General features: G+C 46.9%; 2 protein-coding genes and 2 pseudogenes across 3 annotated transcripts; 1 reads left to right on the top strand and 3 right to left on the bottom strand.

The window, feature by feature from the left end:
• Positions 1 to 429: 429 nt before the first annotated feature.
• LOC140222911 (protein ALP1-like) lies at positions 430 to 17,870 on the top strand (annotated as a pseudogene).
• Positions 17,871 to 17,972: 102 nt separating this feature from the next.
• On the bottom strand, positions 17,973 to 20,618 carry LOC117855708 (caffeoylshikimate esterase). The gene is made up of 9 exons (XM_034738088.2): positions 20,433 to 20,618; positions 20,315 to 20,347; positions 20,130 to 20,223; positions 19,985 to 20,017; positions 19,748 to 19,894; positions 19,519 to 19,649; positions 19,085 to 19,222; positions 18,541 to 18,639; positions 17,973 to 18,426 (listed from the first exon to the last, which is right to left on the bottom strand). The coding sequence occupies exons 1-9, from the start codon at positions 20,433 to 20,435 to the stop codon at positions 18,184 to 18,186; spliced, it is 921 nt and encodes a 306-aa protein (XP_034593979.1). The 5' UTR covers positions 20,436 to 20,618; the 3' UTR covers positions 17,973 to 18,183.
• Positions 20,619 to 22,222: 1,604 nt separating this feature from the next.
• Positions 22,223 to 24,499, bottom strand: LOC117855709 (caffeoylshikimate esterase-like; annotated as a pseudogene).
• On the bottom strand, positions 24,399 to 26,036 carry LOC117855707 (putative pectate lyase 21). Of its 2 annotated transcripts, XM_034738087.2 has the most exons (4): positions 25,786 to 26,036; positions 25,145 to 25,707; positions 24,985 to 25,053; positions 24,399 to 24,898 (listed from the first exon to the last, which is right to left on the bottom strand). In XM_034738087.2, the coding sequence occupies exons 1-4, from the start codon at positions 25,967 to 25,969 to the stop codon at positions 24,617 to 24,619; spliced, it is 1,098 nt and encodes a 365-aa protein (XP_034593978.2). In that variant the 5' UTR covers positions 25,970 to 26,036; the 3' UTR covers positions 24,399 to 24,616. The 2 variants fall into 2 exon arrangements, with proteins under 2 accessions (XP_034593978.2, XP_072149923.1); XM_072293822.1 differs by having other exon boundaries at positions 25,145 to 26,036.
• Between the last annotated feature and the right edge of the window lie 42 nt (positions 26,037 to 26,078).

Genomic DNA, 26,078 nt, shown 5'->3' with positions numbered 1-26,078 from the left:
CATCTCAAATCTCATGCAGTCATATGCTCTGCGCTCCTGCTCGATCAGCACTAACAAATATACACCCTGCCGTGTCATCGTGTGCCAGTCAGTCGTCGTCGTCGTGCGGCTTCATCTCCAGGAACCTGACTCTGACGCCAGTCGTGTCGTGTGGCTCCGTTTTGGGTTCGTGAGAGTGATGGGTTGTCCAGGTGCTCCTCGATCAACTGATCTAATGAATGCAACCAACAAGTAATCTAGTCATCTTGATACAAAATTAACAAGTTCTCAACCGCTAAGTTAAGTGGTGGTGCACTCAGGATTTGAGGGACTCGAGCGAGCCCAACGCAGCCAGCGAGAATGTCTGCTCCGCCGCCGCCTCCCTTCTTTCCCCTTGGCCAGCCGGTTGAGCAGCCGCTACCCTTGTGCGTACCCGCGCCGACCCCGGCGATGCCGCTCGTCTCCGTGAAGGAGGCGGGCTTCTTCGTCGCGGGGCTGGCCGCAGCCTGGTTCCTCGTCTGGATGTTTGGCTCCAGCTTGCGCTACGTCCGCCGCGTCATCAGCGAGGCAGTGGGTGAGGTGGTGGGGCGTGGAGATGGTGGACCGGGCTGCGCGCGAGTGCGCCTGCTGCATGGCCGGCCTGGGTGGCGGCTGCTGCGTCTGAGCAGCAGAGCAGGTGCGGTGTGCAGCTTAATCAAAGTCTTTTCTTTTTTTAGGAAAAAAAAGAAGCATGTGCTCGCTGAGGTAGTAGTGCTCTGGGAGATCAGGAGATGTTCGCTGAGGTAGTTCGTTGTTGCTTTCCTTTAGGCCTTTGCTTTTTTCCCTGTGTAGATTCTTGCTAGGTACTGTAAGTGTTTTCTGGAGGTCAAGCCACAGTTGAATTTCTTTGACTGATGAACTTCTTTGCATATTGATAAATCGTGGTGCATGTAAACCCCTTTTCTTTTTACTTAACTTTGAATCTTATCGAATCTAGGAGCACACGGTTTTTCTAACTTGCAGCAGTGTCGTCTCTACTAATTCCACGTAACAGTAAATTAGAGGTTGCTGGCATCTATTGTATTCATTAACTAAACTTCACCTTTCTTCATGTTGCAGGCCCTGACACAAGACTCCAAGTTGGCACAGGACAGGACCTCAAGTTGACATAAAAGATACTACTATTAGTGAGCTTCTGAAGAGGACACAGTAAATAGACTCATATAGACTGCCTATGGATTAGATGCCTGTTCTTCGCTGTAGAAAGAAAAGGGACCACCTCTGGATTAGAATATATATATATACGGTTTATGCTGATCATGTTCTAATTAAGCTCTCTCTATTTGACCAGTGTTTCCCGTGAAAATTTGAAATCTGAGAAATCGTAGCCCGATGTCGGCATGATGTCTTGTGGAATTTAATGCTTGTTCATAGGGTTTGATAAAATATGTTGATAAATGATACTACTAACAGAAGTTATGTTCAATGTCCAACCAGAAACCTGATTAGTTCACCTGATTGCACTGCCGCCTTCCTATATATCCTGATTAGTTCCTATTGGGCTCTGCCGCTTTGGTATCGCTCTTGCACAGGCAGTGGGTGGACCAAGCAAAGCTCTTGTCCATCACGAAACAGATCAAAATATCGAATGACGTCTTGCGTTTGCGGTGAAGGTTACTATAAATATTCATTTGACGATTCAAGGTAGTTTGGCTTGACTCTAGCCATTAGATTAAGCAATGTTGGCTATTTTTCAAGAAAATGTATATATATAAGGGACTCTGGTTTGAACTGGGCTGATGGTTGTGCTGTAGCTGATCTTGTCATGTAGCGTGGTTTGTTTGGAATGCTGTCAGCATCTCTTTTGGCTTTCAACCACAGTCTTGTATGGCTGATTTGTTTGTCTCTGGATTAAGAGTTTTCCTTTTAAACTAAGAAATCAAAATTTAATTGGTGCTTCTGCCTATGTTGGGCCTTGTGGTTGAGTAGAAATGATGTGGTCTTCCAAAGATCGAAACCTAACTCGTTCTTGCAGGTCATCTTCAGGAGACATATTGGATCGGTGTTGGTCAATACTATCTAAAGAGGAAGAGAGATGTAGCTTAAAGGAAAATTGTCAAAAATTGGAGGTCACAGTCATGGAAGTCTTCAGCAAGGTAGGGTGGAAGCTCATGAAGCGAATCACATGCTAAACTGTGTGGCAAACTCTAGTTTTCATTTGTTTCAAACTCTAGTTTTGTCTGAGTTGTAAGCAGTCTCAGTACTGCAGTTTCTGTTCACTTCGATTGTAAGCTCTCAAAACGCTGATTGTTCAGACCGAATTTCTTTCCTTAATCTAAAAAAATGAGACCGTGAAGACGTGAACTCATGATTTCCTTGGTGAAGCAGCATTTGCTCCATGCCTAACAATGAATGAAATGACAAGCTGTAAAAAATAGATCAGAACAACACATTTGCATGCAGTGGGCGATCAAGTGTATCTCAGGTCCATCTGTATATTGAAATATGCTATCCATGCATGACACAAGTCAATATTTCTAATATACACGGCTTACAAATAGTATAAAGTGCAAGATTGTACGTAAGGATTAAGCATCATCCGTGCTAAACTTCTCAATTTAGAGTCACATACTATGCCCACAAGAAAAAAGTCAACAATTACTTCTTTCTATTTAATTTGCTAATTGTCCAACAAATTCTTCAGATTCTTTTGTTCATTTAAAAATTCTTTCCTACAATGCTAAAAGATATTTGTTATAAGTGGAAGCTTAAAATACTAGTAAAAGATGTCTTCAATATCTAAGTTGTTTTGCTTGCTTATACATAGCATTATTCTTTTTCGACAACCCATTGTATTGGATCATGGATGTGCATTTAGCTCTACATTCAACCCTCCCTCTCAAACTATAATAGCTCCGCATTTGTAGATTGCGCTGTTGAGAGGATTAAATCCCAACAATCTGCTAGCTTAACTTAAATGTGTGACCTAATGCCAATACTACCAAGTAGTACCCAAATGAGGTGTGTTTCTTAGGCCAAATCAATGCTAGGACATGTACAATAACATATGTACAATAACATCTAGGATGATCGATGGACAATTCATGCATAGGCACCATGGATCTTGATTTTTTTTTACCAAAACTCTCTTTTTCTTGTATTCTTGGCCAAACCCATGAGGTGAAGTCTTCATTTTCTATGAGATCTCTTTGTCAAAAACTCACCATATTTACGAGAAGTAATGGTTAAAATTTCACAAATTTTGAGGGTCTTTTGATCAAGTTTTGCCTTTTTTCCAAAGATCTAGATGTCTTTTTTTCCCTATGTTGAAACTCGAAACACCGGAGTTGAGTATAAAAAAAATACCAGAGTAGTTGATTTCCCTCGAAAAAATAGAGGATCCGATTTTCAAAACTAGAACGGAGGTCTTAGTTTGAAATGAAAGGTTGTAGGTTTTGTAGCGATCTTTTGTACTGAATTTTGCCTCGATCGATTCGTATTTGCTTCTACTTTGCTCTAAGATTTCCCAACATCACTCGATTCAGTAGATTCGATGTGACTACGTGGATTTGGCGAATGTGAGAAGAGGTGCATTGGGTTGAACCGAGATATAGGGTAGGTTCTTCTTCATGAAGAAATTATTATCGCTTCTTATTCATCCCCTCAGACTGCAGGTGGTTAAAGTCCTATATAGGAACCTAGTTTCAGGTTATATAAACCACTACTTTTAATTTTTTTTGCATAAGAACAGATGCCATGAAACAAAGGATTACATTCTCTTATTGTTATTCAAAGAGATGTAGTCTAATACATTCTTGTTTCTCATTCCAAAGGCCCACCATAGGTGAATTTGCCATCAACACCGACTGGGGAGACAAAATATATGTTCTTATCGGTCATAAAGGTAGGCAAATCTTATCGAACCATGTATGCTTTGCCATTCTGATCAATAAGTTGAATATTGTTGAATGCTGCTGCTTTTACATTGTTTGGAAGGAATCCACTTCCCATTGGGGCTAAGTGGGTTGTTGGAGTTACCACGGTACCAGCAAGTTGAATTTCATTTGCTTGGTTACCCAGGCTAGTGAATAAGGATTTAGGGAATCGCCCAATCAAATATGGTTCAGAGTCAAATCCAAGGTGCACCAACCAATCTTTGGTACGATTTTGGATTTTTTTTTAAAAAAATTGGAGATTACGATTATAAAGAAGGCATACAATAAGTTTCTAAGCATAGCCAAACTTGCATAACCATTGGAAAGTAGGATGAACATTTCTATACTAATGTTACAAATATTAGGAAGGGACACATTCCTTCTACCTTGAAAATTTTGAAGATGATGGTACGTTTGACTCCATTGGGATCAGATACCGCATGAATAACAACTCCAGGAACTATAGGTACATAAGCTTCAGGAACAAAACCAGGGCACTTCAAATTATAGCAACCCGTTCTTTGATAACCATCACGCTATAATATCATTATAAAAGTAACTTTAGTAAGAGAAAATGAGTAATTTCTAAAGAAATAGGAAAGATGGCTCACCGTCTAGTAAACATAGAAGTGAGTCTTGGAATCACCGTATAAACCTGGATAAACCTATCAAAAAGAGTTACCATAATTACTAGAAGGAGGAAGGTATTAAAACAACAAACACACAAGATAATTGCATCTTTTGTGTATGTTAGGTTGCTTTCTTATCATTCAATCTTAAAAAGCAAACACATAAACTAACATCTTAGGAAGGAGAAGACATTACATGCCTGTGGCGGATCCACTTCGGATTAGCTTGGTTTAACATGGTTAAGTCGCCTAACATGCGACACCGATGCCTTAGCCAAGTTAACACGAAATGCCGTCGGATTTCATCCGATTTAACCACTTGAACAGGATCCCTTTAGCAAACTCACACGAAGGTGAGTGGTTTCAGAGAATACAACAAGTCCACCGAGTTAACAAATTAACCACTTGATTAAATTTCGAAAAGAACATCAGAGTTTTACAAGGTCCAGAAAACAGCGGAAGGTAAACACTAGCGGAAGCAATCGTCGGGGTCGGATGTCCTGGTGAGGCCAGCCGGGACATCACTGGTCCCTCTCCTCGCCGTCCGAGGAGGGATCCCACTCGACCGTCCAGCCCAGCGGGAGCTGGGGCGGCCAAGCGCCAGCAAGAGAGGGGTCGGGAGCAGCAGCTTCACCTGAAAAACAGGAGCCACAACAAGGCTGAGCTACTAAGCTCAACAAGACTTAACCGATAGGAGTAAAACCACTCCACACTTCTAGACATGCAGGGCTTATTGGCTGAGGGGTTTGCTTTGCCAAAAGCACTAAGTGAAATCCTATTTTCAAGTTTTAGCTCCGGTTCCAAGTTCATTAGCCGGTCTAGGTTTTGCAACCTATTCTAAGCAATCATAGAGCCAAACAAGATGTGTAGATATATCAACAAACACCATGTCATCATCAGATTCCTCATTTACTCAGGGTGACATAGCGATCAAGCAATCTCAAACTGTGAGAGGCAGACGAATCGATTCGAGTTCTTTAACCATGCATAGGGATCCTAGCCTCACGACATCCGCGCACCCGGAGGTCGCTTCCTGTGTCGGCCTTCCCCATCAATCCCCTAACCCGTGTCGGGCCCATTTCCTTTGGTGCAAGGTTCCACAGACCCGGCCTCTGCCGTCCTGTGACCACGCTTACCACCACGTGCGACAACCAGCAGGGGAAACTCCGTTCCAAGAACAATGGGGCGACCGCTCACGTCTAGGTTCAATCCGGTACTAGGCTTCCTCATCCCATACTAAGTATGAGGCTAGTACTTTCAAACACTTGATCACGAACACCACCACTGTCGGGCCTTAGCAAGTTTTCGTAGACAGACGGGGCAACCATCCGTCCACCAAAGAGTTACCAAAACCCTGCCCCGTCCATCGTCCTTATAGTTGTAACAAAAGGTAGACATCCAACTCCTATAACTCGCGAGTGACAGGGAATCACTCGGCTTTTACCGTCTCCTAGTTAAGCAAGCGGCTACTCGGTCCAACAGCTAGTGCTCAGATCATGGGGATAACTAGGTCATGCAATCTAGGGTTCCAAACAACTCCTATACGTAAATGCACAAGCATGTTACAGAAGGCATGCGCAAGTTTGGAAAACAACGTAGGGTTTTCATGCAACCGGGGCTTGCCTTCGAGCAAAGAGGAATGAAACTGCTCGACTTCTGGGGCGACTTCGGCTTCAGCGGGTAGGAGCTCAGCTACAGCTTCGTCTTCTGGTGCTGGGTGTAGCTCGTAGAAGCCGTCGGCGAGGTGCAGCTCTACACGAATGCAATGCAAGAGTTAATCATAGACGGTTGTTTCAACGGCAACACGTGCTCGCCTGAGCCCAGAAACTCGCGACTAAGAGCAGGAGGGTGGGGAGGTTCAAGAGAGCTGGTGAAGATCAAAAGGCAAGGGTCGGAAAGGAAACTTATGATCTGATCCTTGAACTAGAGGATGTGGTATACTAGGGGTCCTCATACGCAAGCGCTGGAGGGTCCCTAAGTTTTACACATATACCCTCGGGTTGAAGAAAAGATCACAGCCGAGCCCTCGGGCGAGGCGGATAAGGGTCGGCGGAACAGATAGGGTCGGGCGAGATGGAACTGGGGTCGGGCGGATAGGAGGGGTCGGGCGAAGCGAACTGGGGTCGGTAGCTTACCTTCTTCCTGAAAGGAAAGCTTGGGGTCGGGAAGAGGCAGACTTGGGAGGAGGGACTAAAGCTTTGAACAACGGCTAAGACCGGCAATGCTCCGGCGGCGGCGATGCTTCTTGCAGATCACAAGTAAGCTTTTACGCAGCACGGAGGAGCAAGCGGCTGGGTGACTTGGAGAAAACTGAGGGAGAAGCTGAGAGAAGAGTTCCTCAAGAACTTGGCGTGTGGCGCTAGGAGCTTGAGCAGGGAGCGAGAGAATGGCTGAAGGCAACAATGGCGGAGGGAACTCCGGCAGCTGGTGCATTCCTTTTATAGCTGCTGGAACGGAGAAAGGAAGCGGCGCTGGAGAGAGAGAAGGGGAGCGGCGCGAAGGCCGGGGAGAAGCAATGGAGTGCTCTGCCGGGGCGGCGATTGAGCGAAGAGGGCGGTGGTGCAGGACTCGGGGATGACGCCAGCGGTCATTGGGTTCTGCCGTCACGGCGGCGCAGGAGCGGGGATGCCGGTGGTTGAGATTTGGCGGTGGCGGGCGTCGTCGTGCGGAAGATTTGATAGAAGCGACCGGTTTAACGGTGCTAGAATCGAGGGCGCACAGGTGAGAAGACAGGCAGCCGCGGGTGCGCGGGCGAGCGCGGAGCAACAGATTGTCGGGCGGCTTCTGACAGGGCGGGGAAAGGAGCTGTCGCTGCCGTGGTCGGGGTTGGCGGTGGAGGAATGGTCGTGTAGCGGAGACCAGGCGGCGCGACTGAGATCGAAGTGACGGAAAAGACGGGCGACATCGGGCTCTAGGGCCGGGATCTGGCGGTGTGATGATGGGCGCGGGAGGCGAGGCACTGCAGAAAGGTTGTAGAGGGGCTTCCGCTGCCATTGGGGAAGGGGGCACGAGAATCCATTCGGTCGCGAGCCAGAGACAAAACTGAGCGGCGGGCGTCGGAGAAGACGAGCCACGCGGCAGGGAGACTCTGAAGCGGGCATGCAACTCGAGTGCGCCTGTCGCGGAAGATCTGGGGGAAAAGATCTCGCAGGTCCACCGGGCGGATAGAACGGGCGGTTGCGGAAAACTTAGAAGGATCCGACGGTGGGCTGAGCTCGCCGGGGTCGGGATCGGAGCGAAGCGGGGAGGGGTCGGGTCTCAGGGGTCGGAACCGGGCGGAAGGCTGAGCACTCAGGCGCGGTAAAACAAGACAGATGACTATGATCAAGGGCTCCGATTAAGATTAACTCGGGAGATTAGGGGTCGGTCGTCACAATGCCATCCAACACTAAGTCCATTAAACTCGATTTTGTTCCATCGCCGCGGTTAAATAATTTGAACAAATATTCCACTCTGTTCATCTTGATCTATAGAAAAACCATACACATCACTTGTTACTTCAATCCCGTGGATATTTTGCATGCTCATTATATGTTCTGCAACCTGAACAAAGAAAAATGAAGTTATAATAAATTGGTACCCACAACTCTACCTGCTATCAACACTCGTAATATAGCATATATTTATTTATAAGATATTAACTCAGTATTTTGATGCTATCTCAATATTTGTATCTGTTGCATGTCATTTAGAACTTACATAACCGGACATTGCACCAGCATTAGGTCGTGGTGCACCTTTGCCATTGGATTGTTGAATGCAGTATGATCCATTATTCATGATCATATTGAACAATATATTCTCATGAGGCGGAGCCAATTCATTTGCCTTATCTCCTATAGAAGCATTACCAAATTTCTCCTACAATCGAATAAAATGAGAAACAGGGAAGTTATTTCTTCATTAAGTATTAAGACAAGTTGAACCCCTGAGTTTACTTCCAAAAAAGAAACAAGTTGTACCTAGAGTTTAGATATGCTTAAATCTCTACGGTTAATAATTTGTTATTACTTATAACTATACCTCAAAATAAATGTGTACAGTATATAAATACTTAGTATTTAAAAAATGAGTGAGAATAACAAGTACCCACCAGATTCACAGCACAAACATGATATTCAAAGATGTTGTGAATAATAACTAGAAAGCTTGAAAACACAATCAAGAGGCTAACTTTTCCCATCTTGTTGGCTGTGAAGCAACAAAGAATACAATGGACACATCAGGTTATGGAAAGGTCCAATTAGTCATAAGAAATTGAAAACAATTCCTAATATATGCATTAATTCCCAACAATATGTTGTTTACATATCATTCACAAATAATGACAATTGGTTTCTAATAAGTTATATATAGTTATATATACTAATATTACTTATCATACAAAGATTTGAATATAAGATACATCTACTACATTAATTGTCATCAATTCTCGCAAAAAGAATGTCATAAAAATAGAAGAGTATAAAATACTAGTAGTAATTTTTTATATTTGCGTTGATTCCCATCAAAATGTTCAATGTATTATACTTATAATAAAGTGACTTAATCCCACAACAAGGACACATGCAATTTTTACAACGATGCTCGATATATACATATTGTTTACCAATAAAAATATTTGATGGCAATTAATGTTATGGAGTAGTCTCTTATGCTAGCAAATTACTTCCTCTGTTCTAAATTGTAGGTCATTTTGAATTTTCTAGGTTCATAGATATTATTATGCACGTAGACATAGTGTATATCTAGATGCATAATAACATCTATGAACTAAAAAAAGCTAAAACGACCTACAATTTGGAACGGAGGGAGTATTTCTCATCTTGACTCCATGCATATAAGAAAAGGAAAAGGCAATTTTGATATACATGACACCCATTATGGCGGATTTGGGTCTTGCAAGAGATTAAGGCAAGCAACGGAACTTGGTTGCACTAAAATTTGTTACACACACAAACAAAATAAATATATTACTCAAAGTAGGTTTAAAGTGCAAATATTAAAATCTTAGCATATGACTAACACAACCCTAAAGGGTTAACAAATCCCTAATAAAACTGGCATCCTTTCTATAGACTAGCTAGTAGGAAGGATCATCCTCTACACCCAATATACTTCGCTAGCATCATTTTCTCTCTTCTCCATGCGCTGAAGTAGATTAAGCAATCGATGACTACAACATTACTCTCCTTGATAAGGGAGCCTTTTAATTTCTTACTCTCCCATAAAGTCACGACATACCGAGTGCTGATCATGTTGGAGTATAAGTGAATTGCCCACCTCTCACCATCAACTTAAGCTTCTGGGTTGATCTGATTGGTGCATGCAACTCAATAGACTAGATTAAGATAGGATTGTTATAAGAGAAATTTTATAATGCCGAGGAAGAAAATGTATCCGTGCGGCGCGCACCTTGCTAAGGCCAGTTGGCTTGGAAAGAGAGAGATTCGCAAAGCGGCCGAACGGGCGGCGATCGGGTGAGATCTTACGGCTTACCGAACGTGGAAGAACGGAGACTCGGATAGGTAAAGTCAAGTGATTCCTCTCAAGTCTCAAGCTCGCGGCTCGTCGTCCAGCGGTCCAGGTCAGAGAGAGAGAAGAGAGGAGGAGCAAAACATAGGAGGGGAGGTAGGGTTTGCCCTGTGTAGTTGTAGGCGGAGGGAGAGGGCGTGACCAGGTGGCGCTTAGGACGTCCGGTTTGTGCCAGCGCAGGAGCGGCGCAGCGCGCATGTGGAGGGAGGGGGGCGTGCAGCGGCTGCATGATTGCATCATATGGCTTGCTGGTAGAAGGGCGTCGACGCGTGGCACTCCGTGCGTCGTTGGTGCGGCTCTGGGCGACGCCAGCTTCGCCTCAAAACAAGCAGGCTGCGGCTGCGGCCTGCGGGCACACAACCCACTTGCCTGTATGTATATCTGTGTGCCGTTGAGCAAACAAGGCCCTAGACATGCCTGCGACTGCGATCATATCTGCAACTGCAACTAGCCATAGGCTATAGCCAACATGTCTGCAAGTCTGCAACTAGCCAACTTGACGTGATCCACAGATTTGGTGTAAACAAAATGCATTGCGCTATTTGCTTTACTGATCGATCATCATATTTATCAGAGCATCTTTACCATCTAAACGCCGCCGCGTACTATTAAAGAGTTGAAAAAGGCTAATACAGAGGAACAGCCGGATGTTGCAACCCCATGATGTGAAATGCGTTGCACAGGCAATTCTCGAAACAGCTACCGAGTATTTGAGCGGAAGGAGAGAATATCTAGTGTTCAAAAAATGCTTGAAATTAAAGGCTTAATACACGCATCACGTACTTGTTCACAACCTGTCTTCTATGGTCCTGTTTGGAGTCGCTTATTTCCCGCTTATTGGTGAAAATAAGCGATAAGCCCACCCAAACGCCTTGCTTATTCCCCGCTTGTCACGTAAGCCGCTTAGTGGAAAATCTGGAATACAACTAGCACCCAGCTTATCTCGTACGCGGGTCTGGAGACGCTTCTCCCACAAGCGGAGCATTTTTCCCCCGGTACCCTCGGGCAAGCACACCTCCAGGCGACCGCCGCCGCTCCTCCCGCAGCGTCCGCCGCTCCAGATCCCGCCGCTCCAGATCCCGCCGCCGCCGCTCGCCCAGATCCCGGCGCCGCCCCCCTGCAGATCCCGACGTTGCCCCTGCCAGGCCCCCGCCGCGGGCCGCCCCGCCGCCGGATGCCCCCGCCTGGGCGCCGCCCCCGCCGCTCGACGCCCCTGCCCCCTGGATCCGGGCCCGCCGGTGCCGCCCCTGGGGTCGGCCGGCCCGCCTCCCTACCTCCACCGGCCGCCCCTGCCAGGCCCCCGCCGCGGGCTGCCCCGCCGCCGAACGCCCCCGCCTGGGCGCCGCCTCCGCCGTTCCCGCCTGGACGCCACCCCGCCGCCGGAGGCCCCTGCTGGAGCTACACCTGCACATATTTGATACATCTGCAGGTAGCTGGGCATCCTCTACTGCGCTAGCTTACACATGCACACTAGCAAGCGCAGAACCTTTAATGATACTGATCAATGCATATAGATACTCATAGGTTGTATCAGAGAAATGTTATATTTTTACTCAATAAAGTTTCAAACTCTCACAATTGGAGGAAATGCAACGCACATCTCTGTCACTATATATACATCACATGTCGTTGAGACTCAGAATGAATGAATCACTCTTTTGGAAAATGCATGTACAGACAGTATTATTGCATTTCCACTATCTATCTACCTGCAGCCTAGCTCGTCTAGGTCCTGCACAATTTAGAGAGGTAAAAAATATATATATACCATGCCTCTGTAAATTCTCTGATGGTGCACAATATAATGGCTATCGGTACCCGGCTACATATCACATATACAGTATGCTAGACCCCAATGAGTTCAGTTCAGAACTTCGGACTTTAGGGCCATTGTTTCCTTTGCTCACTACAAAACATGCATTGGGAGTTTTAAGAAAATGCTGCTGGGATCAAGGCAAATTTTGCACATCGAAATAAATAAACAAGGGTCGAATTAATTCTTTTTTCATTTTGCATTGGAGTCTCTTTGGAGCAAGCTCATAACAATTTTATGCATGCGTGCAGTTGCTGCGAAGGATCTGGACAGCTGTAGCTGTTACGACTGCAAGGCTGCCAACAAATAGCAAGGTAAAATTTTTGTCACTTCTTGATGGATTGCTAAAATGACAGATTGTGGGTTGTATGATCAGTGAACAAGCTCGTAGATTTGTATTTAATTCTACAATACTGTAATCAAATTCTAGATGGAAAAATCGTCAAAAATTGTGGCAAAATGGGATTCATTTGCCACGAAAGCTTTCAATGACATTTGTGTGGAAGAAGTACTTGCTTTCAATCGGCCGCAGCAATGTTTGAATGCGGTGGGATATGCAAACCTTATTAGAAAGTTTTATGAGCGTACCAAGAGGCCATACGGTGAGAGTCAAATGAAGAATAGGTGGGATATATTGAAAAAAATGTATACCCAATGGAAGACTTTGAACTTGAGATCAACCGGATTGGGAAGATATCCTGTTACTGGTTGTATTGTGGCTGACGATGAATGGTGGGAAGAACAAAATAAAATGAGCCCACTAACAATCTGTGGCGTAACCACCTCGGATTAGCTTGATTAATCAGAGTTTAGCCGCCTAACATGCGACACTCTGGTTAACTCAAGCCAACACGAAGTGCCGTCGGACTTCATCCGATTTAACCACTTAAACAGGATCGAGTTCAGCAACCCACACAAGGCGAGCGGTTACAGAGAATACAACGAGTCCACGGTTTTTAAACAAGTTTTACTCATTTTGGTTCCATCATAAAATCCAACATTAGGGTTTACAAACAAAGATCAACAGAGAAAAGCTAGCGGAAGACTTCGTCGGGGTCGGACGTCCGGGCGAGGCCAACCAGAACATCACTGAGTCCTCTCCTCGCCGTCCGAGGAGGGGTCCCACTCAACCGTCCAGCCTGGCGGAAGCTGGGGCGGCCAAGCGCCAACAAGGGAGGGGTCGGGAGCTGCAACTTCACCTGAAAAACAGGAGCCACAACAAGGCTGAGCTACTAAGCTCAACAAGACTTAACCGGGGAGGAGCCAACTGCTCTTCCAACTAGACATGCAAGGCTTCTTGGCTGAGGGGTTTGTTTTGCCAAAAGCACTAGGTAACTTATTTTCAAGTTTTAGCTCCGGTTCTAGATTTGATTACCAGTCTAGGTTGTGCAACTATTTCTAAGCAGACATCGAGCCAATCAAGTGTGTAGATAAAAACAACAACATTTCCATCATCAGATTCCTCATTTACTCAGGGTGACATAGCGATCAAGTAATCTCAAACTGTGAGAGGCAGACGAATCGATTCGAGTTCTTTAACCATGCATGGTGAACCTAGCCCCACGACATCCGCGCACCTGGAGGTCGCTTCCTGTGTCGGCCTTCCCCATCAATCCCCTAACCCGTGTCGGGCCCATTTCCTTTGGTGCAAGGTTTCACAGACCCGGTCTCTGCCGTTCTGTGACCACGCTTTGCCACCACGTGCGACAACCAGCAGGGGAAACTCCGTTCCAAGAACAATGGGGCGACCGCTCACGTCTAGGTTCAATCAGGTACTAGGCTTCCTCATCCCATACTAAGTATGAGGCTAGTACTTTCAAACACTTGATCACGAACACCACCACTGTCGGGCCTTAGCAAGTTTTCATAGACAGACGGGGCAACCATCCGACCACCAAAGTGTTACCCAAACCCTGCCCCGTCCACCGTCCTTATAGTTGTAGCAGAGAGTAAACATGCAACTCCTACAACTCGCGAGTGACAGGAGATCACTCGGCTTTTACCGTCTCCTATTTAAGCAATGCAGCTACTCGGTCCAACAGCTAGTGCTCATATCAAGGGTTACTAAGTCATGCATCTAGGGTTTCATACAACTCCTAGACGTAAATGCACAAACATGCTATTCGGAAAGCATGCACAAGTTTGGCAAGAACACGTAGGATTTTCATGCAACCGGGGCTTGCCTGCAAACCAAGAGGGCTGGAACTGCTCGACTTCGGGGGCGACTTCGACTTCCGCGGGCAGGATCTCGGCTACAGCTTCTTCTTCGGGCGCCGGGTGCAGCTCGTAGAAGCCGTCAGCGAGATGCAGTTCTACACGAATGCAATGCAAGGGTTAGCTTAGACAGTTAGTTCAACAGCAACACTGGCTCGCCTGAGCCCAGAAACTCGCGACAAAGAGCAGGAGGTTGAGGCGGTTTGAGAGAGCTGATGATGATCAACAGGTAAGGGTAGGAAGGGAACTAGTGGTCTGATCCTTGAACTAGAGGATGTGATAACTGGGATCCTCAGGCGTAGGCGCTGAAGGGTTCCCACGTTTTACACATACACCCTCGAGTTGAAGAAAAAGATCACAGCCAAGCCCTCGGGCGAGGCGGACAAGGGTCGGTGAACAGACAGGGTCGGACGGGACGGAACTGGGGTCGGGCGGATAGGAGGGGTCGGGCGAGACAGACTTAGGGTCGGCACTCACCTTCTTCCTGAAAGGAAAGCTTGGGGTCAGGAAGAGGCGGACTTGGGCGGGGAACTAAAGCTTCGAGCAGGGACTAAGATTGGTGATGTTTCGGCAACGGCGTTTCTTGCGGATCACAAGAGAGCTCTACACAGCACAAGGGAGCACGCTGCTGGTGACTTGGATGAACTGAGAAGGAACTGGGAGATGAACTTTTCAAGAACTGGGTGGGTGGCGCTAGAAGCTTGAGCAGGTAGCGAGAAAGCTGAGGGCAGCAAGAGCGGAGGGAACTCCGGCGACGAGGGCATTCTTTTTATAGCTGCTGGAGCAGAGGAATGGAAACGTCGTGGAGAGATAGAAGGGGAGCGGCGCGAAGGCCGGGGAGAAGCAATGGAGTGCTCTGCCGTGGCGGCGATTGAGCAAACCGGGCGGTGCTGCAGAACTCCGGGGGTGACGCCAGCGATCATTGCGCTACTCCGTCAGGGCGGCGTAGGCGCGGGTAGACCGGTGGTTGGGATTTGGCGGAGAGCGGGCGTCGTCGTGCGGAAGAGGTGATAGAAGCGACCGGTTAAATGGCGCTAGGATCGAGGGCGCACAGGTGGGAGAACAAGCGGACGCGGCGCGGGGGAGAGCGCGGAACAACAGATTGTCGGGCGGCTTCTGACAGAGCGGGGAAAGGAACTGTCGCGGCCGCGGTCGGGGTTGGCGGTTGGGGAATCGTCGCGTAGCGACGACCGGGCGGCGCAACTGTTGCTGGAAGGGACAGAAAAGATGGGCGACATCGGTCTCCGGGGCCGGGATCTGGTATCGCGATGATGGGCGCGGGAGACGAGGGTCTGCAGAAAGGGGTGCAGAGGGCTTCCGCTGCCATTGGGGAAAAAGGGCGCGGGAACCCACTTGGTCGCTTGCCAGAGACAAAACTGAGCGGGGGCGTCGGAGAAGACGAGCCACGCGGCAGGAAAGCTCCGAGGTGGCCATGCAACTCGAGTGCGGCTGACGCGGGGGATCTGGAAAAAGGATCTCACGGTCCACCGGGGAAAAGATCGGACGGGTGAGGAAGATCAGCAGGATCCGACGGAGGGCGGAACTCGCCAGGGTCGGGAAAAAGGAACGAAGCGGTAGGGGTCGGATCTGGCGGAAGACTGAGCACTTAGGTGCGGTCAACAGAGCGACTGACCGAGGTTAAGGGCTGAGATCAAACCTAACCAGGAAAAGGTTAGGGGTCGGTCGTTACACAATCATACTAGAGATATAGTTTATATACATGTTGTTTATTTTTTTTTTGAATTGGAGTATAATAACATGTTGTTTTGATGATATTTTACAGGCTATGCCAGGTTGTATCCGGTTCAGAACAGCTCCGCTTGAATATGAGGATCAGATGCGAATCATGTTTGAATCGGTCATTGTTACAAATGACATATGTTCCAAGTGGTGATGGAAACGTTGATGTTGATGAACATGATGTTGTTGATGTTGAGGGCAACAATGATAGGGAGGCACATAAGGTCCCATCCAGTTCTGAGCGGAGGGCTTCAAAAGGCCAGCTACTAGTTCCCCTAAAGGAAAGAAGAAGAAGACTTTTAGAGACCAGTGCATGAAGCGGTTGGTCGATGCATATGAGTTGAAAGCTCAAAGTAGTAAACATTCAGCTACTTCACAAGTTGTTGATCATGTTAGAGATGAGATTGGAAATATGTTGGAGCAAGTCATTAAGGATGGGGCTGAGGAGGGGAGTGATGAACACTTCTATGCCACACAACTTCTTCAAAAAAAGGAAAATCACGATGTGTTCATTACATTGAAGATACCAAATGGGAGGTTGAATTGGCTGAGGAGGGCTTGGGAGATAAGGAAGAAGCACTAGGGTGTTGCATTAGTGTGCCATTTATCTTTCATTTCTCTTATGTTGTGTGAGACATAATTTCAATTTTCTAAGTATGTTGTGTGAGACTATGAACCTTCTATTAGTTGTGTTGTAACAATAAAAATTCATCTGATGACTTGGTTAGTGCTTTTTGACAGGCTTGCATTTGTTTTGATGAGTACCTCTAGTGCAACTAGTGAATGTGAAGGCAACAGTGATTCTGTTCATACCATGAATGTTGATGAATCTGATGACACTGATGATGATTACATAGTGGCAATGCTTGGTCTGGACTACATGGCATCATCTGGTACTAACAAGAAGAAGATTACTACTATGATAGCAAGGATGACTGGAATACAGTGGGTTGAGTTACAACTACAAGATCCAGTGGAGTGCTTTAACATGTTCAGAATGAGGAGGTCAGTTTTCTTAAGCCTTCATGACACTTTGGTGCAAGATTATGGATTGAGATCAAGTAGACAATTTTGCAGCAAGGAAGCACTAGGAATGTTTCTATGGGCTTGTGGTGCACCTCAATCTTTTAGGCAATGCAAGAATAATTTCCATCGCTCATTAGAAACTGTGAGTAGGAAATTTGAAGAGGTTCTTGAATCTATCATGAGATTAGCTGTTGACTTGTGAGGCCTAAAGATCCACAATTTTCTACTATTCATCCTAAACTACAAGAAGCAAGGTTTTGGCCTCATTTCAAAGATTGCATGGAGCAATTGATGGTACCCATATACCCGTAACTGTGCCATTAGCTGATCAACCGAAATACATTGGTCGGCATGGGTATCCTTCACAAAATGTCATGGCGGTTTGTGACTTTGATATGCGGTTCACATTTGCTGTCACTGGTTGGCCTGGTTCTGTCCATGATACTCGTGTATTATTGGACACGCTTTTCACATACAAGGATCAATTTCCACATCCTCCCGATGGTAAGGACGAGTTATGTTGCAATTTATTTTTCAGGGAATATTTGCTCATTGTGATATAACATATAAATATAACATGCAGGTAAGTACTATCTTGTTGACTCTGGATATCCTAATAGAAAAGGATTTCTTGCACCCTACAAGGGACAGAGGTATCATGTTTCTGAATGGCAGCATGGTCAGCATCCGGTAGGATTGAAAAAAGTGTTTAATCATGCACATTCATCCCTTAGAAATGTGATTGAGCGATCATTTGGAGTTCTAAAGATGAAGTGGCGCATTCTCTTGAATTTGCCCAGTTATCCGGTTAACAAGCAGTCGAAAATTATAGTTGCTTGTATGGCCCTTCACAATTTCATCAGAGATAGTGCCGTACATGACGTGTATTTTGAAGAGGATTTTCAGGAAGATGATGGTAATTCAACCCAACCTAGCACAGATGGTGGTGCTGATGCTTTAGGAGATGACATTGATATGGGTGCATTGCGTGATGCTATTGTTGTCGCTATGGTTTCGTGATTCGTTGTTGTACCCATGATGGATGTTTCCATACTAGACCGATCTATCGTATGAATTTCATATTATTGTAATGTAATTTCTATTTAACAAACTCCAAAGGCATTAGAATTATTGTCTTCTCCTCAGATTCACAATAAAAATGAGCTATTATCAGCGGTCAATTTACCAACCAGGACAGACAATCGACACAAAATAATCAGGATTGCCAAACACCCTGCTTATTCAGACAGCAGATTCTCCATGCAGCAGGCTTATCAGATAAGCTTGCTTGCCAGATAAGCGAGTTCCAACGACTCCAAAGAGGGCCTATAGCTCATGACGCTCTCGTCTTGCTGCCGGGGACGGTGGCGCCGACCCTACCCTCGAGCCACGAGATCACGTCGGCGAAGACGCGCTCCACGTCCTCCGGCCGTTCACCCATGAGCACGTGCCACATCCCGGGGTACAGCTTCAGGGTCTTGTCCCTGCTCGACGCCCTCTCGTGCAGCAGCTTGCTCCCGTAAGGATCGGCTACGACGTCGTCGGTGCCGTGCAGGACCAAGAACGGCAACGATACCTGCCAGCAGCGCAATCACTTTGTGAGACATCTCGTTGGATGTTGGATGGTTAAAATGTGGCAGGAATCCCATGATCAACGGGGGAATTCACGTGTTTTCAACGCTGCAATCACCTCATGCAGATTCTTCTCGACGTCTAGGCTGACAGTGAGGAGCTCACTGCCTGTCTGCAGCGCCAGGTTTCCCTTGTACATGTACGGGTTGGAACGGATCTGCACAAGAATTCAGACACGGAGTAGCACTGACTGAATACACGTCTGCATCAACTAACAATAGCATGTTTGATACAAGCTTTAGGTGGTGTTTGGATTCGGATCACATCGGATGTTTGATACCAATTAGAAGGATTAATTATAAAACTAATTGCATAAACAAGGGTTAATTCGCGGGACGAATCTATTAAGCCTAATTAATCCATAATTAGCATATATTTACTGTAGCATCACATGGGCTAATCATGGACTAATTAGGCTTAATAGATTCGTCTCGCGAATTAGCCCTCATTTATGCAATTAGTTTTATCATTAGATTATATTTAATACTCTTAATTAGTGTGCAAACATCCGCTATGACAGGGACTAAAATTTAGTCCGGGTATCAAACACGAGTCGGTTCATTCTCTTTCTTCTTCATAGTTTAAAACAAAAGGATAATTACCTCTTTCTTGAACTGGGGATCTTTGCAGACTTTGTCGATCATGTCCGTGGCAGGGATGACTCTCCAGCTAGGCGCAACGGTGCTGATCATGTTCAGTGCGCTGACGACGATCGGGTGAGGACGCATGTCGTCAAAGATCTGATATCATGTGACAATAAAGTGTCAACGAAAGCAAACCATTCTTATAAGAACATTCATAACTACACGTGGGGCTACTCGTGCTAAAGAAGAATCCCACAGAAATAAACAGCAAGACAACCGTCTATAGTCAGAATAAAGGAAAATCTAGGCATGAGGCTCAAGACCATTTGACTCTTGACAAGAAGAAATGAAATGATTTCATAAAAAAACAAGAAGAAAAAATGAAATGGTAGCATGAATTATGCAGATAGAGGCGTGTTCTTTCTGTTGTGGAATTCAGTTGAGATAAGGACCTTGCACATAGGAGCAAGCAGCACGGCACCATCCCAGTAGAGAGGATCCTTCCTGTGGAGCTGAAGCACCACGGTTCCTCCCATGGAGAAGCCGTAGAGGAACCTCTTCTTTGACCTGTTCTCCTGCTTCTCTGAAAAAAAATGCAAAGTGCCTATGCAAGTTAACCAACAAGCAACAACGGAGATCCGATACTGTTATAACAACTGGGATTTACAGCTTCGTCCTCACCGCAGACACTCTTGAAATGGTCAGAACAGTCCTTGACGACATTGCTGAAGTTCGATATGTAGCCTTTCGATCCTGAAGATTTACCGTGGCCCTCATGGTCGATTCCGTAAACAGCAAATCCGGAGTGTACTAATCGAGCAGCGGTATCTGTATTTTAAGTAAGTTTGGGAGTATCATGCCAGTAGCTCATGGTTTTCACTGATGAACAGAAGAAATTATGATACTGAGGGGTCGTACCTCCCATCGATATGCTGCACTCAGCTCCATATCCTAGCAAATTTGATCCAAGACAAGAAGATTTGCTTTTTTTTAGTCATTTTATCAAGGCGTAACCGATAGACAGAGTGAAGAATTTCAAGGAGAAGACGTTGGTAGTTGGTACCATGGCAGATAAAGATCAGAGCTCTGGGCTCCAATGCCTTTGGCGTCCATCTGCAGGTGAAGAGCCTGTTTCCTCGTGAATTCACAACGAAGTCCTGTTCAAAAATCAGGCAGCAATGCGTCGTGTTAGCAAGTACAGCAATATAATCAAAAGAAAGTATCTGGCCAACAAGCAGCATAACCAACCTCTTCATACTTGATATTATCTCTGTACTGAGCCTGCAGAAAATCAGAAAACCAATTACTAAGAGTCACACGAGACAAACAAACCTGAAGAAACAGGGCAGATTGTTTCGGAATATACCATTAGAATTTTTCTGAACGCTGTATGACTATATCCAACCGATTAGTGAGCACAAGTCACAAGAGGTGCTGCATCATATATATACTGCACCTGCCTGAAGACAATTCGTTAACAGCACATTGCGACGAGGACTGGTCTTCAGATGTCAGAGAAAAATCAGTCTTCAGCACTAAGGAAAAGTGTAATTTTCTCCTCATGCCTCCTTTGCAGAAAAATCGTCTGGCGAACGTCTTATAGGAACCAATCAAACTCAGATGGGTGAGAGCGATGGAGGGAGCTTCCCAGGTAGGAGAAGATAGATTTGACATGTGCACTGGGAAATGGTAGACAGGAACAGGTGTCGCATGTTTGTGATCTTCAACATCGTCATGTGTGAATTGGAAAAGGTGATTTCAGATGTGATTCAAACAAGTATTTCGGATACTGGCAAGCATCTCTTAGACTTTTGACATGGTCAGGCAGTTCAGCCGTCAGCGCGTGCCATCAAGCTGTTCAGAGCAGGGCAACAGCCGAGCATGTCGTGCACGGATTCCTCCGAGATGGTGACCAATCCAAGTGTGAGGTGATGGAGGCTGGGGAAGTGGATCTAACGGGCAGCTTCGTCTGGGAATCGGCAGCTTGCGAATCTGACAATTCGGTGGATGAACAGGAAGCCGCTTTTGTGGAAGGCGGCATCAGCGGCCTTGGGGAAGCCAGAGCCCAAGGGCAGGGCAGTAGAAGACAAGCTCTGGAGGTTGTCGACGGCGCGGGGGTACTGGAGACAGCCGTCCAAAATGATGCAAAGGTCGGGAGTCGCAGGTACGGAGAGTGCGAAGTACGAGAAAACAGTGGGTGACGGTGACGCCCTCGCGCTCGCCAGAGGGGATGCGGGAGACGACGGCCGGCCTCACTTATGCAGTTGTGCTATGCTTGTGCCACGAGCCTCCCGCCGCCACGGGGTGGAGAGGATCTGTGCGCGGGCGCTGTCCTTGGTGGGGACGACAGATATGATGCTGCAGAAGACCTGCTCATGGTTGATTCGATCGGCGCTTCTTTCTAATTCTTCGATCTCCTCCGCTTCGCTTGAGCGCTGCGCCGGTGACGACACCCATGGCGGAATCGGATTAGTCGGCGCCAGCTTCTTCTCCTCTTGGCGACTACAAATTCGGAGGAATCGGAGCAGCGGTCTGTCGGCGAATAAGAATGGTGTAGAGCTGGCCGGCGAAACTCCGGCGGGCTCCCCATCCACGTCGGGTATCGGCGGCCGGCGAGCGCCTTTTTACAAATTAACCCCTCATTTGGATCGCGTTTAATAATCGCGATCCGAATATTTACAATAACCTCCCTAAAATGGATCGCGATTAATAGTCGCGGTCCAATATCTTTCATTTAAATCCCTGTCGAGGAGGAGATCACCGACAGCTAGTGATTTCTTCCTCGCCTCCGTAACGCGGCCCTCCCTTCAGCTTCAGGTACTTGTTCTGTAGCCCAGACTTCCCTTGTGGATGGATCTGCTGAATGCTGATTTCTGGTGGCTCTTCACCTGCAAACAGAACAAATTTCCTCAATTTTGTTTAGTTTTTATGCTTCCTAGCAAGAGGAGTTTGGTTATTGTGGATGTGATAGTGTAGAATCCCATTACAAGTCAAGGATTTTGGTTCGGTTGATCGCTATCCATCAGGAAGGTCAAAGTTAATGCGTACAGAACCCTTAACAGGAAATGTCCCAAAGATGTGAACTGATTTTCCTTGGATGATTAATTCGATTTCTGTTATGAGATCCTATTTGCTAGTTGAATTGATAGAGAGATAAAAATACTGAACTGCACACCATCCTTAAACGTTGCATTATTTGGTACAAAGTGGCAAGTGAACCCCACACGACATATCTGTCACGACATATTTAGCATCTTTTAGACACTTGATGTGCTACACATTTCTGAACCATTGGCTGTACAAGTCGCCCTTTCCTCTAGCCAAGTGATAATGTCAGAGTACACGCGCTCAACGTCATCAGGGAATTCAGCTGTCAGTGCATGCCACATCCCAGGGTAGAGCTTGAAGTTTTTGTCCCTGCTTGATGCTTTCTCGAGCAACAGCTGGCTGACGGAAGGATCAGTCACGATGTCGTCTCCACCGTGCAGGACCAGGAATGGCATTGTCACCTGAATAACTGAAAGTGTTTAGCATGCTTTCGATTTTCAAACAGTAGTTTCCGAACAAGGAAGAGAGCGAAAGGGAATTGCCTGATTCAAGTTCTTCTCAATGTCTAGGCTGACCATCAGAAGTTCATGACAAGTCGTCAGGGGGAGCTTTCCTCTGTATATATATGGATTGGAACTGACCTGTACATAGATAGAAAAGAAAACAAAAAAAAACTAGTACTAAATATGAGGTCAATTGTATTTTTGTAATTGCTGGTTCAGTACATGTTATCCTCACTTTCTACTTTGTCTAAATATATAATCTGTATCTTAACCTCTTTTCTCATCTCTGGATCTTTGCAGACTTTGTCAATGATGTCAGGTGTGGGTATGATCCTCCAACTAGGCGCAACAGCACAAATCATCGTAAGAGCGCTGACAACTATTGGGTGAGGCTTCATGTCATCAGAGACCTGACATCATATGATCAGAAAACAGGAACTGTCGGATTAACTGCTTAAATAAAAGCACTCGGATGGTGCAGAACGAGTCCAGTACCGCAGGTAGGCTTGAGAGGGAAGCTGAAAGCAAGCATTTCATCGTGCTATGCCCAGACCTTGCACATAGGAGCAAGCAAGATGGCGCCATCCCAGTAGTCTGGAGACTTCCTTTGGAGGAGAAGAGCCACACTTCCGCCCATAGAGATGCCGTAAAGGAACCTCTTCTTCCCCCCTGTTCTCCGGCTTCTCTGAAATCAGGTGCTGTCATGGTTCAGAATGCGTATTTTTAGTTTGGGTGTCCAGTCAATGAAACAATGCCATTCAATTCGTACCACAAATACTCATGAAATAGTTGGAGCAGTCTGTGACGATGCCACTGAAGTTTGGTATGTAGCACCTCCGTCCTGATGATCTGCCATGGCCTTCATGATCTATCCCATAAACACCGTATCCAGCCCGCACCAACCGAGCTGCGGCATCTGAATGTTTTTGTGCAGCTTGTTACTTCCTAATATATTTCATCCACATCTGCTGTTCAAAAACTCCATCCAAGTCAACAGAACTAGAGGACACTAGTGATACCTCTCATTGATATGCTGCACTCTGCTGCAACTCCTGCAGAAGAGAAATCAAGAACTGCAGTAGTGTGTCTGATTTTGTGCTGGGAACTGGTTATACAGAGACGAGTTGAGGATAGTGGTACCATGGCAGATGAAGATCAAAGCTTTGGGCTGAAAATTCAGCGGTGTCCATCTGCAAGTGAACAGCTTGTTGCCCCGGCAGTTTACGATAAATTCCTGCAGAAAGTGAAGGTCTCAGAGAAAGTGATCAAATGATAAGGCGACCATGGTCAGTGCACTGAATAAAACGAACCGACTTCTTCATACTTAATATCATCACTGTGCTGATCCTGCAGAAATGACAAATCAGGGTCGACAGTTCAACTTGGATCATAAGAGGTAAACTAATATGAAATCATCAAGGTAGGATGTTCCTGAACGTACCATGACTAATTGGCTGTCCTCGAAATGTCTTTATGGCTAGTGAACTTAGCATGAAGGGCGCCAGTACATAGAATATATATACCGCTCCTTGAACAAAGAAATCAGTAACTAGCACAATATAATGAATCTTTAGGATTAAGGAACCTGAGGGTTCTTAACTCTAAATCCCTTTAGCAGATTATTCATTCCGAATCAAGCCAATGGAAAGTGACGGGGTTTTGTATAGCAGTGTGCCGATGAAACAACTGTTTTGTGTTTAAAACTGCAACTTGCCAAACCAAACCCTCGGCAGCTTGAAAAACCACTTGCATACAGAATCTCTGTGAACGGTCTGACACAATTGGTCGAAATCAGGTAGCACTATTATTCTCGGTTTCCTTCGTGCTGATCTTGTTCCAAACTTCCAATGGGAAGAAAACTCGATCCACTGATTTGGTGGAAAAAGAAATGCAATGCACACAAGATTCAGATGTGGTATTACAGTGAGTAGTATGGTGCTGTGGATATGCTATTAATATAATGACTTTTATTGAAGTAGAGTATTGCATGGTTCATATCTCAGGCTGCAGGATCAGCAGGGTCAACATCATCTTGTGTGGAAGAAGAAACATCTGCCGGAAGCGGAACCGGCTGCCAGCCGGTGCAGCACTGCAGGAGCATCTTGAGCGCCATCGACGTGGGCTGAACCGAACACGATTGGTAAAAGTCCTGGACCTTGAAGTCCCCCAGCTCATCTCCTGGAGCATCTGAAGCATCGGCAGCGCACTGCTGCGCGCCATTCAGGAACAGGTCGCCTTCGGACCGGATGTGCCCGCTTGAGCTTTGATCTCTGTCTGTTGCCTGCATCCATAACCAATTCAAAGGTTGTTCAGTTCCTTCAAGGTAAAATAACCACTCAAGGGGGGGTACTGAAGGAATAGAATTACCTGTTCTTCCATGTACCTGAAGACTTCCTTCTTCCTTTGTGCCTCGTAAATGTTGCACTGGGAGATAATCTGTGGCATGCAGCTCGAGATGGTACACGGTTAATGAGAGGAATAAAGGTACAGCTATGGTCTATGAACAAGCAAAATGCTCAGTGTTAACCTGTGCCTCGACGCTGGCGCAGACAGCGTAGATGCCCCATCCCCTGGTGTAGTTGTTGTAGAGGTGCACCCTGCCGAACCTGACGCGCGGGTGCCTCTGCCGGGTGCCGTCGAAGAAGCAGTGGTGGATGGTGACCCGGATGCGGCGGTCCTCGACGTGGGCGCTGCTGGCCCCGACGAGCACGGCCTTGTCGTGCGACGCGAGGTGGCAGCGCGAGACGGTCACGTCCGTGCTGCCGCCGGTGACGTCCACGAGGCCGTCCGCGAAGTCGCGCAGGCTGCAGCGGTCGACCCACACGTGCCGGGACCGGGGCTTGATCTGCACCGCGTCGGCGTCGTGCCCGCGCCCGCCCTCGACCTCCAGCGCGCACACGATCACGTGCTCGCACCGCCGGAGCTCCAGGCCCGCGCCGGAAAGCCTCACGCGCCGCCCGCGCCCGTCCAGGGTCTTGTAGGAGGACACCCGCACGCCCGAGGAGAGGTGGATAGTGCCGGACACGTCGAAGACGATCCACAGCGGCTCGTGCCTCCGGCACCCCTCCCGGAGCGAGCCCGGCCCGTCATCTGAGGAAAATTCGTTTTGGCAGTGTGGTGCGGCAACTTGTCTGTAGGTCAGGATGGATAAGCGAGGGGCATTACTACCTTCGAGGGTCGTGACATGGTAGACGTCGCCGTGGAGGCCGCCGATGGCGTGCCGGCCGAAGCCCTCGGCCTGCCCGGCCAGGGCGCGCAGCGAGGAGTCCACGGTGGTGTACGGGAGAAGGGACCTCGCGTCCTCCATGGTCGGCTCGCTCCGGAGCTGTCCGTCGGAGGGAGGAGGCGCCATGGCGATGGAAGATGGACAAGGGACGAACAGGGGTGCGGTATTTGTTGATGGCGCGCAGCAGGGTGAAACGTACGGTTGCTGCTGTTCGACTTAATTGCTTGGGCCGTTC

The sequence above is a fragment of the Setaria viridis genome, chromosome 5, assembly GCF_005286985.2.
Source record: "Setaria viridis chromosome 5, Setaria_viridis_v4.0, whole genome shotgun sequence".
Classification (NCBI taxonomy): domain Eukaryota; kingdom Viridiplantae; phylum Streptophyta; class Magnoliopsida; order Poales; family Poaceae; genus Setaria; species Setaria viridis.
Note: the sequence above shows the minus strand (reverse complement) of the source record. Positions and strands in the feature narration are given on the sequence as shown.

Bases quoted from the DNA above. Each gene is read 5' to 3' on its own strand.
- LOC117855708 (XM_034738088.2), bottom strand. The intron at 20,018-20,129 runs GTACCAACTACC...CAAATTTGCTAG, and splicing joins TCTGATCTTTATCTGCCATG to GATATGGAGCTGAGTGCAGC. The intron at 19,223-19,518 runs GTCCTTATCTCA...ACATGATATCAG, and splicing joins TGCTTGCTCCTATGTGCAAG to ATCTTTGACGACATGCGTCC.
- LOC117855707 (XM_072293822.1), bottom strand. From the start codon at position 25,969: ATGGCGCCTCCTCCCTCCGACGGACAGCTCCGGAGCGAGCCGACCATG. The intron at 25,054-25,144 runs GTTAACACTGAG...TGCATGCCACAG, and splicing joins GCGCCAGCGTCGAGGCACAG to ATTATCTCCCAGTGCAACAT. The intron at 24,899-24,984 runs GTAATTCTATTC...TTATGGATGCAG, and splicing joins TCAGGTACATGGAAGAACAG to GCAACAGACAGAGATCAAAG.